Raw genomic sequence first — 18,036 nt, forward strand, 5'->3', positions numbered from 1 at the left:
TGTTCCAAGCAGATGAGTGAAAACATATTCTTTATGAGAGCCTACATCTAATGCAAATTAACCTTTCTAGCTACATCAGAAAAGTGTAACTGGCACAGGCTGGAACTGCTGTTGCAGAAGTCTGTCTGACAACATATAACTTGACAACTGCAGATATATGGCTAGAGCTGCTTGTGACTGATCCTGTAATACTGGAAGTCTTCATTTTGCTTGACTTTTATCATCAGATAACTGAATAACAAATGTACTGGTATCTCCTAAAATGTGAGATTCTGTTAAGTTGCCCACAAATGCCTTTGTGTTTAGAATACTTTGCAAACTGCTTTCCTAAAATGGGAATGATTGATTAAATGTAAGTAGGTGTCTGTCTATTTGTACATGAGGAAGGCACTATGTTTGGGTGGTTTACTCCTTCATTCCATACAGACAGCCATAATTTACCAGGCTGGAGAATTTTTTCTAAAGTACATAAAGATCAAAATAAAAAATAACCTCCAGAATAAAAGCCCTCAATATAGTGCCAGTAATTCATCATTATGTACATATTTTCAGAGTTGATTCTGTTCTGCCCAGGCACTTGCTAGTGGAAGAAGTGACTAGATAGTGAGATTTTAGTAAGTCTTGATTTTCATACGCATCATTTTGATAATGGAACTGCAGGCAAAGTTCTCCATTAGAATCAAGTTATAAGATACTTAGCACTGATTGCGAGGTGAGCACCAAAGAGAAGATGGAAACACTGGTAGCGAATAATGGGGCTGACAAAATTCTGATCTGTACATGCCACTTAAGCAGCAGTGGAGGCTTTTTTGACCTCCTATGTGGCTTCACACCAGTTCACACTGACACATGTTGGATTTTAAAGGTTAAACGCTGTTCTTCCACCTTTCTATATCTTGATTGTAAGTTGGCTGTTCTATTTGGGAGAAGCCTTTTCCTGGACGTTGTGCTATCTGCATCGGGCTGTCTTTTGTTCACTATCTAAACCTTTTAGGCTCGAAGGGAATTGAAACGCTTGAAGGAGGAGGCTAGGCGTAAGCATGCTGTTGCAGTCATTTGGGCTTACTGGCTTGGACTGAAGGTACTTTCTCAAACACTCCTGTCTGTCAACATGAACTCAATAAAGCGTGGCATCTTACTAACACTTAATAAACAAGCAGTTATGTGGGCTCACTAGTAGGGATGATTTTTACACAGAATTACGTTGCTTAATTTTGTCATGGACCATACTGAAAAACTCATAAGCTGAAAATGCCTCATTTACAGGAATATTTAGGCATCAGGTGGTTTTTGTCATATCTGGAATTTCAGTTTTCAAGCGAAAGACAAATGTCAGATTAATGGGACTCTATTACGGTTGTTGACTTAAAAACCTGACCTACGTTGGCAAAGATCCTATCTGGAAAGATTACAAGGATGTATTTTCTTATTGTGACCTCTGCCTGTTTGAATGGGAAGTAGGGTGGAGCTGTCTGACTCTCACTGCTGCTCATGTTAGACCCCTGACCCCAGTGTCGAGGACATGGTGTAGAGCTAATGATAATGTCCTGTTGCTTCCATCAGCCTTTTTAGGGCATGGCATTGCATGCAGTTACCTATGGCTTGTGGCAGCCATGAATTCCCAGAAAAATTGAGATGTACAAGAGTCTCTTGTTTTCTGTCCCTTGCTTTCAAGGACTGGTTGGCAAAAGAAAACACATTTGTAATCTGGAAAAATGTAGTTCTGCTCTGTAAATAGACTATGAAAATGGCATCTTGAGATGTTTCAGGTCTGTGCCCAAATGATTTACATAATACAGTTTTCAAACATAGTTTTCCTGATGCAGTCCTGAAGAACTGTGGAAATCTAAATCAGTTTTGTTTGGCCGGGTGTCACTTTTGCTAATAGGGATATTGTAGACTACAGAAGTATAAAAGGGAACAATTTACTTGTTAATGCAGAGTAAAGTCCAGCTCTCGTATTCTCATACTTATTCTAACAATGATGAAATGGGAAAAATAGTTACAAAACATATATAATTATATATAATATACGTATATTACGTATATTAAAAAAATCCCTTACAATACATGCATGGAAACCAGAGCTGGAAATACAAAGGAGCCATTTTAAGAAGTCGTTCTGCAGATCAGAATCACACTTGAGGTACTACTGCCAAAGTGGGTCTGTTTTTATGATTTTAAAACAAGAATATGTCCCTTCTGAGAACTCAGAGGCTGTTTTATATCAAACAGTGGCATTTAAATGAAAACTCATGAATCCAAAACCTTTAAGGCACATTACAGCAGGAATATGTTTCTGCCTGTCTGTGGTGTGGTTTTTCAATGTATTTTTTAAATAGCGTAAGTGGCACTTCTGTCTCACCTGAAACACGCAGATTTTTCTTAATAAGAACATAGTCTGTAGTTCCAATGTACCACTGTTACCACAGGCAATTCTCATTTGTCTGATGGCAAAGTATTTTCACCCATGACATATGGAGGTGAAGATTTAAAGTTGGTACAAGTGATCAAGAGTAAACCATTAATTCTCGAGTCTTTTTTTTTTTTTTTTTTTTTTTTTGTATGATAAGTAGATTTTAATAGCATTTGTGGTACTTTCCAGATTTAGGCTTTTCTGGAACAGCTTGCATTTCTCAGTGCTTGCTTTGCAGCTTCCCTGCAGCGCCAATAAGATGTGTGGGTGTATATTAGTCCTTTTGTTCCAAATTAATTTGCACACCTTGCAGCTCATGAAGAATAATATAAAGCAACATCATTAAAGAGAGTCTATGAGAACATGGTGAGATTTGGGATGATTGTGGTTGGAGTGGCTTTGAGTGTGTTAATTTCCATCCCTGAATAATAAATAAAGGATGTACGCTAATTATAGAGCACTAAACCTTACAGAAAATCAGTGAATAAGAACTCTAATAATTTTTCTTATAAAGTAAGGAGGAAAAAAATTATCTGCTGTATTTGCATAGAATGAAGACAGCTAGCTGAATGCTGTCAGTTTTGTTGATGCATCTTAATGTGTAATCAAGCAAAACCCATTTATCTGTGGGGTTTTTTTAATCCCAGAATGGTGACAGATGCTTGCTTTCAAAATGCTGTCTTATCTTAAAATGCATGACGCTCAGTATGGGGCAGAAGGTGTGCCAGGGTAAGCCAAGCGAACTTTTTCTTCTAAGTTGATGTAGTGTTTTCCTCTATGGGTTTCCCTTTATTTTCTGGTTACAGTGAACTCGACAACACATAGCAAGTTAGCTAAAACCACTAAATTTGCTCTGGGGTAAATTATGCAAAGCCACGATGGTTTCCCTGGTTTTTGCTCAAAACTTTTAACAGGTGTGTTGCAGGCTGTGCCAAAGTTTGAAAAAAATCAGGGGATGTTTCAGCTAACTTGATGTGAGCCTGTGAACTGCAAACCGGTTATGCTCTCTCCCACATTGGGTTTTCTGATGGGGGGGAATTTAGATACTATGCTAATTAGCACTGATAGAAATACCAGGGGCAAAACAAGTACTCTGAAACTTGCATTTACAAGCATGTATAAAAAATAAGTATCACCTGCAAAAATGGTTCTTAATGATCACTTTTTGATTTATTTTTTTTAAAATAATTTTTAGGAGCAAATATCAAGCTTGCTGACATTAAGCAACCTTTGTGTTGATTCTCTGCTCTTATCAAGCACCAAAACCTTATTTTCCTTTTGGAATGAAGACTGCTTGTGTGAAAAGAGTTTTTTCATGCCTAAGTCTGCTCTGGAAAAAAAATCCCTTTTTTATTATAGAAAACTCTGAGTATTAAGAATCTTAAAGGACAAAAATCAGAAACAGTTAATCAGTTGATGTAATTAACATCAGTTCAGTGTCACTTCAGACACAATAAAATACGTATAACTGATGATACCTCACTTTTTCCAGTCCAACTTTATGCAAAAGCCTATGAAAATAGATTCTGTGTCTGAATTCATGCTGTGAATTCAACAATATTTGAATAGCTTGCCTTTGCAGAGGAAAGTATTTCAAATTCTCTGTTAAATTTGCAAATGACTGTACTCGGGTCATCCAAAGTAACTTTCTGACCTCTTGGTCCATGGTCTGGTTCACATATTTTAAGTGTACCCAGTTAGTGTTTCTATTTCAGGGAACACTTTGCATGTTTGTAGGCTTTTTTAGTATTTTCTGCCATAGAGCTTTATAAAAAAAGTACCTGTGCAAACAAATTCATTCTTTGTATTCACTTTGAGGGTTTGTTTAACTTTTCAGGTCCGTAGAGAGTACAGGAAATTCTTCAGAGCCAATGCTGGAAGAAAAATCTATGAATTTACCCTTCAGAGAATTGTACGTATATATCCGTACAAAGCACATGTTCATTTTCCGTGTTTTTAATTTTTGTTTTCTAGCAAAAGTGACAGCTGTATTATGGCCTTGATAGTCTTTATAAGGAAATGTCCAAGCTAAGCATATGGAAAATTGACAAATATTCTGATGTTGTAAAGAAAGGATAGTGATAGTGTTTTGAAGGTGTGGGAATGGTACTAACTGAGCATTTGCCACACTTGTATGATATCTAAATCTGCATTTCTCAATATACCTGGCTTTTTAAATCCATATTCAGGTTTATGAAAGCTGAGAGTTGCAGTTTGGTAACTGTGCTTTTAATCACAGAGCGTCTGCTTTTCCTTGCTTATTTCAGTAACTCTGGTATTTGAAGATTGATAAAACATCTTGCTTCGATTTTTATCACAGATGCAAAAATACTTCCTGGAAATGAAGAATAAGATGCCTTCTTTATCACCAATAGATAAAAACTGGCCAGCGAGACCTTACCTTTTCTTGGATTCAACTCACAAGGAACTAAAGAGGATTTTCCATTTGTGGAGGGTAGGATATGTTCTGGTCCAGTCTGTACAGAACTTCATCACATGATTTTCAGTAGTTTTGTGTTGTTCATGAAAAGCCTATTTTTAGGACGTATTTCTTCCCGTTCCAGATGGGATATCTTATTTCTTTGGAAGAAGTGTGTCTTTTGATCATTGTCTTTGGCCTGCAAAGGGTATAACTATCCTGCTTGCTCCTTCCTGGGGCTAGGGAAAGAGGATTGCTTCCTGCCATCAGCTTTTAACTTAATAGTAAAGCAGTATGCCTGTTGCCTGTTAATTGGTAGCTTATAATACTTGTGTCCATGGCCAGGACTGGGACTAGCTCTTAGACCAACATGGGAAGTATCGGGTGGAATTTTTTACTTATGAACTGTGGTCAGCTGAAATTTGTTTTGGATCTTTGGATGGAGAGAACAGCGAGAATCTGTATAAGTGCTGATGAGACGTTTTACTGATCTTGTGGGCTATGGTTTCTGTGAATTGTCAAGGAACAGTTTTTCTTTCTGCAAAATTCATCCTCTCAGCTATATTTTGTTCTTTCTGTCTGTTTACATAAACTTCCGCAATCGTGGAGCTATATATGTTTCTGTGAACCTTTTTAGCACAGTCTTCCAGTGACTGGTATCTGATAGATTAAGCTCATGTTCAAATGCAGCATGCTTAAATTAGATGTTTTAGAGATTGTTTTTGGTGTAATTCAGAAGTATCTAGAATGGCTGAGGAGAAAAACACCTCTGCTGTTTGTTACTGTGCTACACTGGCATGTAGGATGGAGCTGAGTCACTTCAGAAGTATACAAAGAATGTGCATCTTGAGCAATAAGCAAACATTTGTCTGTGGTGCTGCTGCTTCAAATCAGATTTGGAGGATAATTTTCTGTTTTAATATATCCTGTTTTGTAGTGTAAAAAGTACAGAGACCAGTTCACAGATCAGCAGAAGCTTATATATGAAGAAAAACTGGAAGCAAGTGAACTTTTCAAGGACAAGAAGGCTTTGTATCCAGCCAGGTAATGACTTACTCTGCTGCTTTTAGTGTACAATAAATTCAATATCCTTACATAGATTTAGAAAACTAAGAAAGATTTTGCTTTTTATCTTAAGCAGGAAAGTGCATTTTCCTTGTTTGACAATGTCCCTCCATCATTTTACTTTACAGTCCTGGAAATTGACCTCAGTTCGCTTCTAACTTTAGATGTTGTTGCAGCCCACTAATCCTGTGATACTGAGCAGTTCTGTCCAGAAGCCATGATGTTTTGTTGTTCTAACCCCTTGTGATCTGTTCACATTGTAAAAGTTTGGAGAACTTGTAGAAGGGAGTAACTCTCACCCTTTCCCCTAGTTTCCATCACGCTGGTTCCTGCAACCAATAAATGTAGAGTGAACTGAAAGGCTGTAAGTGACAATGTCACTCCCAGATGAGGCGTGCCAGGGAGCTCTCTCATGTTCAAACTTAGTGAAGGCTAGGTAATTTAAGAGTTAGATATGTTGGTATATATCTTTTTGAAAGGATACTTTAAAAAAAAAAGGTGCTTAGAAGCTCATTTCCATTTTAGAATCTTTTTTTTTTTAATTGGAGACTTGACTTTTTAAAAATGTGAAATCCCTGCAAATAAGTTTTTTGGTTTCTCAGATTATTGAGTTCTTAAAAACTGATAAATTCTTGTCATTGCTATCTGCAGAGCTAACATTACTCAAGAAAGTGCAGTAGTATCTAATGTTACTTAAGGAATGCACTTTTTTTTTTGCATGCAATAAAACTGACAAAATAGAGATCTGATGTCCTTGAAAGAAGTTGAATTGAACTTTTTAAGTGAATATGAGCTTAGAAATTGTGTTTTTCTTGAAAACAAAGGTCTCTTCGATCTCAGGAGAGTTGTTTCTTTTAGAAGCCACAGTTTAAGCTGAGCAGGAACAAGGCACTGTAAAGGGAGAAGCAAGGTTCAGTGGAGGGAGGAACAGGAATCTGCAAGAGTTGATGAGGGCAGTTCCATGCATGGACAAGCTCTGCTTGGATGTTTGTGTGTTTTATTAGTTTTGTTTTAATTTGTTTCTTTTTTTTATTGAGACATTTCCTTTTTTCCTGTAATGGGCTCAGTATACGTTTCTCTTTCTTCCCTTCAGTAGATCACTTATTTAATGGCTGTATATGTTAGCTTGTGGTTTGTTCCTTATTTGCTTTGGAACGTCTTTTTATGCTGCTGGGAAAAGGGAAAGAAGCTGCCTTTGGACTTTTCGAGGAGCAAGCAGGTTTTTTTGCTTTGAGGCAGTATACATCTGATCAGTGTAGAGCTCCTTGGGAAGGAAGGATTTTTATTTATATCCTGGTTTGGTACTTTTTACACCAGGACTGAACAATGAAATATTATACAGCAAAATATATATCTGAGTTACTTTTATCCAAGACATTCTTAAGTGGTATACGTGATAGAAGGTAACTGTTGATTCATTTCAGTTTTAGCTTGTAAGTCATTATCGTTTGATTAGGGACAAAGTCCACAGGGAGTCTACAGTTTTGGTGACTATGGTTTCATAATGCTAATTAATAAAAACAAAAAAACCCAAAGCTCCAACATGGTAGAAATTTAGAATGCTTTCCCCACCCCGCACTCATTTAGAAACATTTCCATCTCCTTTTGTCTTGTATTCAGAGCTGATTAGCTCCTGTTGTTTTTTTAATTGGCCTAAGGGTGGAGGAAATTACTGTATAAAGTTTCTGATTATTTAGTATGATAGTGGTTCATAGGATGTGGCTAATTTTCTGTGTGTAATATAATTATTTAAGAACAGAGAGGGACTTCTTGTGAGTACTAAAATACCAGTGCCCTTTCCTTTTCTCTCCCATCTCCCTGTGTGCCAGAGATGCAATTACAAAGGTATTGCTATTCCACATAATACATTGGTTCCTCTTGGGCTCTAGTCTTGGCAAAGCTTTGCATTTAGTACTTTGACTGTAATCTAATCAAAGTGATTAGTTGAAGGGACTTCCAAACAAAGCAAGCAGCAACTGTATTCACCAGTTCTTAACTGATAACGAAGCTGTTACTGTATAACCCTGAGGTGGATAAAGATGGGGTGATTTGCAAGCGCAACAAGTCTTGACGAAGAGCTGGTACACCTTTAATAAACAGCAGCAGATCCTGAAGGCAAGTTCTTGTCTGCCACTCTGAAATACTGTGGAAGAGCAGAAATGTCGGTCCTACTAAAGTTTTATTTCCTCTGTTTTCACAGAGGCTGTTATTGGGTGATTTTAAATCAAAATTGATTGCATATGCAAGGATGTACTTGTGTCTGATACCCATAGCAATTTGGCCCATTTAATTGGAGAATGTTTCCAGGGCAAGGAAAAAAAAATCCTATTACTGTCTTTGGTGATAAAATTCTTTATTCACCATCACTGTGCTGTTAATGTGTACAAGATTCTGTGTCTAATACACGTACCGTTTCTTACCCCTCCTCCTCCTTCTTTCTTCTTTCCTCTGGGGTAATGTGGTGGAGATATATCCACACTACTCTGTAGCAATTCCCAAGTGATTTTCATCTGATGTAGTATGTCTGCATGGCACAGATTGATGCCAACACCACCACACTGAGTGAACGGTGGTACCAACCTGAAGAGTCTCGGGGCAGAGCTCGGTGGGCTGCAGTTTTCAGCTTCTCAGCAGGATTGAGGACAACTGCGAACACCATGTTAAAAGCCCTGTTTGTGTTCAATTATGTATTGCTCTAATTATTCTGTCATACAATTGCAAATTATTTTGCGTTGCTGTTGTTTAAAACAGGTAAAAATTGTGAGTAGAGGTTTCTGGGTTGATCAGAGTATTCTTTCGCTAAAAATGAGGCAGCAAATGACATTCCCTGGCAGAGAGTGTATCAAAGTTTAAAGAAGCTTCTGGCAGTGTAGGGTCATTGAAAATGGTATTTGGTGCATCTCCTGGCTCCACAAAGCCTTAAGCAGAACGTGACAGTTTCAGGAGGTTTACTTCCTCCCTGCAATTCATATTTAACTCATGTTTCTCTTGTCTTTTTGTTGGGCAGTGTTGGGCAGCCGTTCCAAGGGGCTTACTTGGAAATCAGCAAGAATCCCAAGTACAAAAAACTTAAAGATGCTGTGGACGAAAAGATCATTATTGCAGAAGTTGTGAATAAGATCAATAGAGCTAATGGGAAGGTAATAAAATGGCATTGCTTTATCCAGAAGGGTAGATCATTTTTGTTATAAATAAACTGAGAGGGAGACTTCATTTCTGTCATGTAGTAGTCTGAGGATTTTAAAACTGCCTTTTTTTAAGGGCAAGACTGGAAATGTTGGGTTTATGTAAACTGGTGATTTTAAGTACCCATTTTAAATTTACGTAAAGATTACTAAAATCTTGTTTGGGTTTGTAGTTTTCAGCGACTTTTCCAAACAAAAATGGCATCTCATCAACTGGTAACAGGCTATATTGATTCACAACTAAATGTAGTCTCTGTACCAGACTTAGATCTTCTATTTGCCAATTGAAGAAAATAAATATTTAGAGAATATTGTTCTTGTTCAAGTATTTAGAAAACTTAACCTTTCAAGTTTCACGCTGTTGTTCAAGCTCCTGATTATCACATTTTACTATGTTTTAAAGTTGTGAGTGGCACAGGCTAGCTTTGCCTGTCTTCTGATTGATATCAAAAGCTTTTTGGAATGAAGAGGCAAGTTTCTTGTATCATTTGAATAAAGCTGTTAAATATGCTGGGTACTTTTTTATTCTGCCAACACAGAACTTGTTTTGCATTTAAATTATACTTACTAAAACAGGAATTATTATCCTCCCTTAGTAAATATAATTGTTTTCACCATATCTGTCTGAATATTAGAAGTAATAGATCTCAACTTCTTAGATGTAGATGTCATTTATGCATTTGTAGGAATGAAATTAGGTTGCCTGTTGTTGATGCCAAGTTAATTTTCTGGTTTGGAAGAAACTAGTTAAATGTAGACAAAATCTTTCCTGTACTTGCATAGGCTACAGCTCTCAAGATTTAAAAAAAAAAAACCCAAAACATTAATAATGAGGTATGGTTCTCTGTGCTTAAGACAGCTACTTCTTAATGATAATAGTTAAGATTTTATTATTTACAATTTTACAGGAGAAAAAGCTGTGTGTGGATTAAGCTCTCATTTCTCTTTCATACTGTTTTCTACGATGAATTTAAGAACACACATTCATGCTTTAAAAATATTTGTCATTTGAAAATATGAATGTGTATCCACCTAAAGAATAATTCCAATAGATAAATGGAGGAGAACATAATATTGAAAATACCTATGTGATTTGTGTTGTTCTGCAACACAGTTTTGAATAACAGTAAATAGTGAGGCTTAGTCCTGAATTAGCTATCACTGAAAAGGTACATTGGTTTTCCTGGGGATTGACAGAGCATGAGAAATGAGGTTATCCTGATTTGCATACTTTCTGAGTTTCAGTTTCTGAATTTTATAACTGTAAGCTAGTAATTAAAGGAACTGTTTATATCTAGGCATATGTGCCAAAATGAGCTAAGCTTCCCAATCTATAATTAGACACACAAATAAATTTGACCTGATTTTAACTGATCTGCAGCTTTTACTGAACATCAAATGTTCATGTTTACTAATGTGGGCCAAGCTTATTAACTCTGTGAACTGCTTGTAGTCTTAGTAGGTGCTCAATAAAGACCAGTTCTCTCTTTGTGTAGATAATGGTTTGCATTTTTGTATTTTCACAGGCTACATCCAGGATTTTCTTATTAACCAAAAATAACGTTCTTCTTGCGGATCAAAAATCTGGGAATATCAAGTCAGAGGTTCCACTGGGAGATGTTACCAAAGTGTCCATGAGCTCCCAAAATGATGGCTTCTTTGCAGTGCACCTCAAGGAGGTTGGTTACAATTTTATAATACAGTAAGATGACTGTTTTACATGCAGCGTTATAAAAATTGTTTATTAATTATCTTCTAGCATTAAATTGTAGCGGTTAGCCTGTAGGTTTAGAAGTTTATTGAACTTTGCCATATCTGCAAAAACTTTGATTTAAAACTACTGAAGCCAAATGAGAACAGTTGTTACGTTATGAACAATCATTTATTTGTGAAAATCAGACTTCATATTTCACTCTTCAGGATTGGAGTATTCCATTTGTAATATGGGCCTTTAATCTGGTTCGGATACCTTGTGGCAGTGTTTTCCTTTTTAGCTGCTCGTATAATTCTTCCTGACACACTGGCAGAATATTTCTCTCTCCTTTATGGGATACCAAGAAATCCATGTTATGGCACAGCTGGTTTTGGTTACTCAGTTCTAAAGAACTTAGTTCAGTGCTATATTTGCTTCACTGCGCTGTCAGCATTGCTCTGCTAAAATCATTAAGCTGGCATTTGTATTCTAGCTTAAATGGATTTGAAGAACATCATCTATAGTGTCTTTTCATACTGACCGCCTTCATCCTAATACTGGTGTTGGCAATCGGTCTCTGTTCCTTTCTGAAAATATTGTGAGCTTGCTGTGGTGTAGCCAGAAGAGGGATACAGAAACACTACAGTTTTGTAGGACAAATGAAGGTGACCTTCCTTTTAGGGTCAGGAGGGGTTTTTGTCTTTCTCCACAGGTTTGTTGTTTATTTGAGAGCGAATTGTGTTTTGATCCTACACACTGCACTGCATCCCTATATAATTTACAAGAAAAAAGACTGTTGTTTCATTGCACTGGGAAGAGAAGACTCCTTGTAAAACCTCCGGCTTGGCTGGCATTTAATATTTTTCATATTCTAGGTTTTGGTAGTCCTAACTACTTTCCTTTCTGTTTCAGGGTTCAGGAGCAGCTGGTAAAGGAGATTTCCTGCTCAGCAGCGATCACCTTATTGAAATGGCCACTAAACTCTACCGCACTACTCTCAGCCAAACCAAACAGAAGCTCAACATTGAGATATCCGATGAGTATGTTTCTTGTTTGCTTAGAAGTGCATTTCCTTCAATGCAACATGCTAAAAAGCCAAGTATCTAATGTTAGAAAAACAAAACACTGTTGGGTAACTAGTACTTCTTTTCTCTTGACACAATACTTGTAAATAAGGATGCAATTTTCAGTGTGTACCATTTTTAGTATTCATTTTGGCTCTTATCTCCTTGAAAGCCATTTGAGAAAATGTGCTTTTCTTAAGGTAGTTTCAAATAGAGCTATGAAGCAGAACTGCTGCTGTAGAAATAATTAAGAGATACTACATTTGAAAGAATCATTTTGTGTGTGACTGAAAAGTTCATATACTCCTATGAGATGTTCGTTGATTAGAGTGGACACCAGGTGCCAAGTTCCAGTGAAAACAACCAAAACAGAATGAAAAGCTCCTCCCCAAACACACGTAACGATGGTGCTAGTAATGTAGGTCCATAACGCTCTAGCTTCTTTTTTGTGAAGGTGAAAAATATATTATTGAAATTCCTGCTTATGGTGTTTGAACCACCCATTGTTGTTTTGGGTTTTTTGGTTGTTCAAAAGCTTTGTTTGATAAAAAGCTTGCATCTCAAATTAGTATTTTTCTGCTTCGTTCAGTTTCATATTTTGGCCTTAAGTAAGGACTGCACTTGCAGTGTTTATAGCCATGGAATAAAAACATGTGTGCGTGAAATCCTAAAGCCTGCTGAGTGAGAGTCCCTCACTTAGTCCACCATTGTTATGCACTCAGTCTGTTGTGTGAAGTGCCCCCTGATTTCAGCAGTGTTGATGTGGTAGTTTTACTCATTTTGAATAAAGAAGAAAATTTGGAACCCTGTAACAATAGTGAAACAAAATTTCTGTAGGCAAAAATTGAACCTTTTATCTGGCTGAACAGCACTGCTTGTATTCTAGAGTAATGGTGAGTACTGTTTGTGTCTGTTCAGATTTCAGGGTTTATTTAAAGGCTAATTTTGCTGTTTCCTTGAAAATGACATCTGCCATTTTCCTTTGTTCTGTTACCAGATGTGATATAATTTGCTCAAGGGTGTGCGTTTTTAGCCTCTAAAATGAGTGTGGCTGTCCCCAGTAAGATTTTAGTTTAATGATGGCTACAAAGGAATAAACTACGAAAACAAAGTTTAAGCATGCATTGCACTAGTCTGGACTGCCTGCCTGCCTTAGGTCTGGAAAACGGTCTGCTTTCTGGGAGTCTTGCATTTTGGGATGTGGTTTTGTTTCTTGTCTTGCAGATTAAAAACATTCAAGCGTGTATTGCTATTGAGTTTGTCCAGACTAAATAATTTTAAGTCGTTTGCTTCTTTTTTAGTAGTTCCATTTCTGTTGATGGTGAAGCAGTACTCTCTTCTCCCTGCTAGAGTTTAGCTACAAGCACAGCTAGGAATTGTGGAGAAATTGTGGCCTTACTTTGTCTACTATACACTACTTTTTGGAAAGAGAGCTTATATAAGTAAAAATGCTGTTGATGCAGGGGTATGTCTAATAAGAGACACACTGTTTATAATATTGGAACAACGGGTCTAGGAAAATGCAGCATTGGTGGCAAGAGATGATGGCCATAAGACCTACTCACGTTTTCCGGATGCTTGTATGGCTGGGAGTGCCGAAGAAGTTAATCTTTGAGCGTCTGGGCTGTTCAGCAGGAAAGCAGGACCGAAGGGCAGCTCGGCGCAGCAGAGGCCACTTCCTCCCCTGAGCTCTGCCGTCAGCTTGATTTGTGGTTTCCGGCTGGAGAACAAATTCTTTGAAGTTTTTGGCCTCTGCTGGAGGACTTTTTAAGGATGCTAAAAGGGAAAATCTGCTGTATTACAAAGGACTTTTTAGGTCAGCAACCGCTGCGTGTGAGCCAAAAGGCAGTGCTGCCCTGTTTATTGCTTTTAATCTTGCTATCCAGATCAGTGAGAAGTTTGAGGCTCCACAGGAGCCTGTTGGGTTTTTAAAGCAATTCTCCACATTCAGTGAAATTTCTCTTCCAGTAAAAAGTGAAGAGTGAAATCCAGATTCATTTATCCTGGACTGTAGGAAATATCTAAATTTGGAGATTGCTGGGAAGGAAGTGAATTTTCCCAATTGCCGAGCAGGGGGCTGTAAAGGCTAACTAAGGATTAGAAATATGAGAGCTGCTAAAATATCAGATATACTAAATTAAGCACAAACCAGAAGAAGAGCGCTCCCGATGTTGCTATAGAAGTATTTAGCTTCCTTCCATGAAAACAGAAAAGTCCCTTTGGATGACGATGAAGCAGTTGGAAATAGTCTTTACTGCATTTCTGGTACATTAGAAATTCCATTTTAAACTGTCTTCTTTCTAAAGGAATAGCAAACTAACTATTGTAAAAGGTCCAGAGTTACAGGCAAAAAGCTATAATTAAGAGACACTACCTGAAGGAGACTCAAGCCGTACCATAACCTATGGCTTTTTTTTATTCCCCAACTCTTAAGTTATTAATACAGACCTGAAAATGACATCTTTTGGAGCGATGCTCCGAACCAACAGGAAAAGACTTCTGCTCCTCATGTGGTTTTTTCCCACCTTTAACTAAAATGTATCTTATTCCCTCTCCTAGGTTTCTGGTCCAGTTCAGACAAGACAAAGTGTGTGTGAAGTTCATACAAGGCAGCCAGAAAAACGGCAACATCCCAACTTGCAAGCGAAAAAACAATCGGCTTCTTGAAGTGGCTGTCCCTTAACTGCAGCTGGTGACTCTCCCTTTCACGGACTTGTTTCTTTGTAATAGTGCAATTTTAGTTGTTTGGTTTTGCTGTTTTTATCTCTTTCTGGAGCTGTTGATGGCTAATAGCTTTAGAAGCCCTTGGCAAAACATTTGATCAATCGACTTTTTAATCTTTTTGTTCATGCCAGAGTTTTAACCCTCAAAATGCAGATTTTTACCCAGTGAGGCATTTTTACCAGCTGGCACATATCTGTCATACACAAATCATTCTCTTTGTTTAGCGGTCATATTTTAGTGCAGCATACCGTAAACCCACATATTAATGATAAATTACTCATATTCCTTAGCCTAGAGATCCGCTTAACAGGAACTATACGTGGCCTTGATGCTTGATGGCCGCTTGTGCCCAGTGTCTTTTTATACCGACCTGTTCTGGTGTTCTGATGGGCTCCTTGCTTGCCACCGCTGGGGAGACCGGCAGAACGGAGACCGACACACTAACTCCTATAGTGTACACTAGGACCTATGTAACTCGATCTTTTAGTCAATACAGCACAGGAACATCTAATTCTGCAAAACAGAAGGAATATATGATTATACAAGCAGCTATATGCATAATTTTATAGTAAAAAATGCAGACATTTTGAAACAGGATTTTTATTTAGGTCAGATGTTTTTAATGACTTTATACAGTAGAAATCAGTAAAATTAAAAAAGCTTGTTTCTTTCACAAAAGCTATACAGTTCGAGGCATATTTCCTGTTCTGCTTTTTTTCTTTTAAATTATCAGTTAAGATTAGAGCCTGAAGAATGCAGTAGTATTCATAACACAAGTAAATGCTAGGTATTTAAGCAGTTAGTTATCAAGCAAAAGGTTTGAGCCATTCTTTTAGATGTTGGCATGTACAATGTGCAATAAAACATACATGACATTTTGTGAAAAATTATTTATAATACATTTTTGTGTGCAAGAGAGAGGATTGGTGCAGACTGCATAGACAATGTAGGGGTTAAAATAGATTTGTGTTGTTAATTTGCAGTTTTTTAGAGTGTACACTACAGTTGTCAATTTGGGAAGAATACTTAGAATTAAAAAATCCTTAATTTGGGGGTCTGTATATAAATTGGTATTACGGTAATAAAACTGTTCTAATTCTGTGCTGTTTGGTACTCCTATGTTATAACCATATTTTTGTACTCCAAACTATTTTATATAACTTGTGTGCCTGATGCAAATTCGTGCACAGAAAATACAATCAAGAGCTGCATTATAAACTTTCAGTGTAACTGATTGCACTTAATCTTTTATAAGCCAGAAGCATTAGTTGAAATCCTTAAGAGGAGAGATGCATTTTTAGATAGAAGTAACTGCTCAAGTGAAGGGTTTGTTGGATGTGTGTTTGATTTGTTGATGCAAGGACAGTTGAGAAAGCATTGTATTTTTGCAGTCTGATATAGGACAGATTAAGACCCTGGGTATCTGATGTGCAGTGCTGGAAGTCCAAGCATAAATAAAGGAAAGATAAAGAAAAGTTCAGAGTCTCGTTACTCTCCCGGTGGTAAAGTTACGTAGCGCTCCTGGCTGTGAAGGCTGCTCTGGGTAGTTCAACATTAACGTTGGGTCTCTGCGTTAAAACGGCATTTACTGCAATAGGTGTTCTAGTGCTAATGGTTATCGGTCTGAAAAAAACAGCTGGTTTGGGTTATACCGCATTTTGCTTGGGGATTAAAGTAAATGATTTTGCTATGATTTGGATACAAAACAATTGTTTTAACTGGTTGCTTTAACATTGCTGTTAAAAATCCATGCACGTGACCTTGAAAGGTGGGAGTAATCAAAAGATGTATTTCCCAAACTATGACAAAAAGTTGCCTCTTCCTTATGATCTTAGTTTGAACCCTTCTTTTAATAATAGAGTCAGGTTAATAGTTTAATAAAATGTAAATAATTTTACATGTATTGTAATTAGAGATGCTTACGAAGGAAATCTTAGTATCGATTTGTAATGCAAACTTAGGATACTTCAAAGTAATTATTCCATTGCCTTAAGAAGACAGCACATAATAACATGGCGTTTAAAACTCCTAAATCCTGTATTAGAATTCCTGTTTGGTAAAGATTGGAGGGTTTGTAAAACTGTTCACTATCTTGAAAGCCTTACAGTAAGAACCACAAGGAGCAAATTTTTAAAATGAATACAAAAGTAAGGAAAACAAACATTTGAAGTCTGATGTAATCCTGTAGTTGCTTGCAGGTAGGAAATGGGAGAGTTTAGATTAAGTACATCGGGATATTTGGCCCATGAAATTAGGGTATTACAGGATAATGTTAGGATATTTGACCTGTCCCAGCCAGACCCAGTACACATCCCTTTTATTTTTTTGATCTTTGCAGCAGGTCATGATAGCCATACCCGCAAAAGACTGGAAGAGGGACAAATTCCTCACTTTGATTTCTGTGGTTTCATTTCTTTTTCTGGACCTTTATGATTTTTACCTTGCATATTAGCTGGTACTTTGTGATAGTTACCATTTGACACGTAAATATTTCTCAATGTACAGAGCAAGTTTTGCTGAACAGGAATTACTTAGATATGCTAGGAGAGGCACGGTGTCTTGATGTTTAGATTTAAGTATCTAGGATGTTGAAAATAAAAATGCAAGGTCACCTAGTTTTTTTTTTCTTTTCCTCTGTTTTCTTTTATAACCGTCTATCAAATGAAGTTGTAAAGATAAGACTATTCTTCCTATGGTGCTAACCTTACACATCCTTTTACTTGTAAATTTTAATGTGTCACCTGAAAGCTGGGCAAGGATCATTAAAAAAAAAATGAGATTTGTTGCATGATACTTTCCAGAATCAAATAAAATTCTGTTCCTAGACCTATACTTTCTCTATATCTGTATCTTCCTTACTGCCTTCAAATCTAAAAAGAGCAGGTGACTGGGTTTTAGGTTAAATATACACAACACTGGTGTGTGACTTGGAGAGAGAAGAAATTTTTTTTGTATGTGATTCCTTAAGAGGCGGCATGTCTTCCCCAGTGATTCACATTAACCTTTTCCAGTGCAATTCTTCAGTGCAAGTCCTTTTCTCCACATAGTTTTCTCTGAAAATTCTGCAAACTCAGCTTTCCTAACATTAGGATTTGGACCAATTCCCTAAGAACAGTATTAATAGCCAGATTAACCTGATTTTTAAAAAATGGCTTTGAGCCCCAAACCTATCGTATTCCACATGTTTTGTCTTGTGATGTTTTTCTCTCTTTTTATCCTTAACAATTTTATCCTGATTTATGTATATTTTTGCTCATCATACAAGTTATGGAAGAAAGAAACTAAAATGTAAAATCATAAAAAGCATCTTCAGTTTTAATCCAGGTTTGCTTTCATTGCCAAAATGAGAGCCTTTTTCTAAACAGTTGTGGGAAAAAAATTGAAGAATTAATTAAAAATTTTTATATGAAATGAGATCATTTTCCCCAGTCGGCGTAAAATTCACTGTTAATTCTTAAGCTTTTAGATCC

General features: G+C 36.9%; 1 protein-coding gene across 4 annotated transcripts in view; it reads left to right on the forward strand.

The window, feature by feature from the left end:
* MYO1B (myosin IB) overlaps window positions 1-17,407 on the forward strand; it is a 118,072-nt gene extending 100,665 nt beyond the window's left edge. For 3 of the 4 annotated variants that reach the window (XM_076342242.1, XM_076342244.1, XM_076342243.1), the window contains 8 exons: window positions 995-1,081; window positions 4,254-4,328; window positions 4,737-4,871; window positions 5,773-5,879; window positions 8,908-9,040; window positions 10,612-10,764; window positions 11,691-11,818; window positions 14,402-17,407. In XM_076342242.1, coding sequence (XP_076198357.1) covers window positions 995-1,081; window positions 4,254-4,328; window positions 4,737-4,871; window positions 5,773-5,879; window positions 8,908-9,040; window positions 10,612-10,764; window positions 11,691-11,818; window positions 14,402-14,525 — 942 coding nt within the window. In that variant the 3' untranslated portion in view covers window positions 14,526-17,407. The remainder of the gene's footprint in view (window positions 1-994; window positions 1,082-4,253; window positions 4,329-4,736; window positions 4,872-5,772; window positions 5,880-8,907; window positions 9,041-10,611; window positions 10,765-11,690; window positions 11,819-14,401) is intronic. The other variant, XM_076342245.1, reaches the window with a different exon arrangement.
* Window positions 17,408-18,036: the final 629 nt, after the last annotated feature.

Source organism: Aptenodytes patagonicus, chromosome 6 (genome assembly GCF_965638725.1).
Source record: "Aptenodytes patagonicus chromosome 6, bAptPat1.pri.cur, whole genome shotgun sequence".
In the NCBI taxonomy this organism is placed as follows: Eukaryota; Metazoa; Chordata; class Aves; order Sphenisciformes; family Spheniscidae; genus Aptenodytes; species Aptenodytes patagonicus.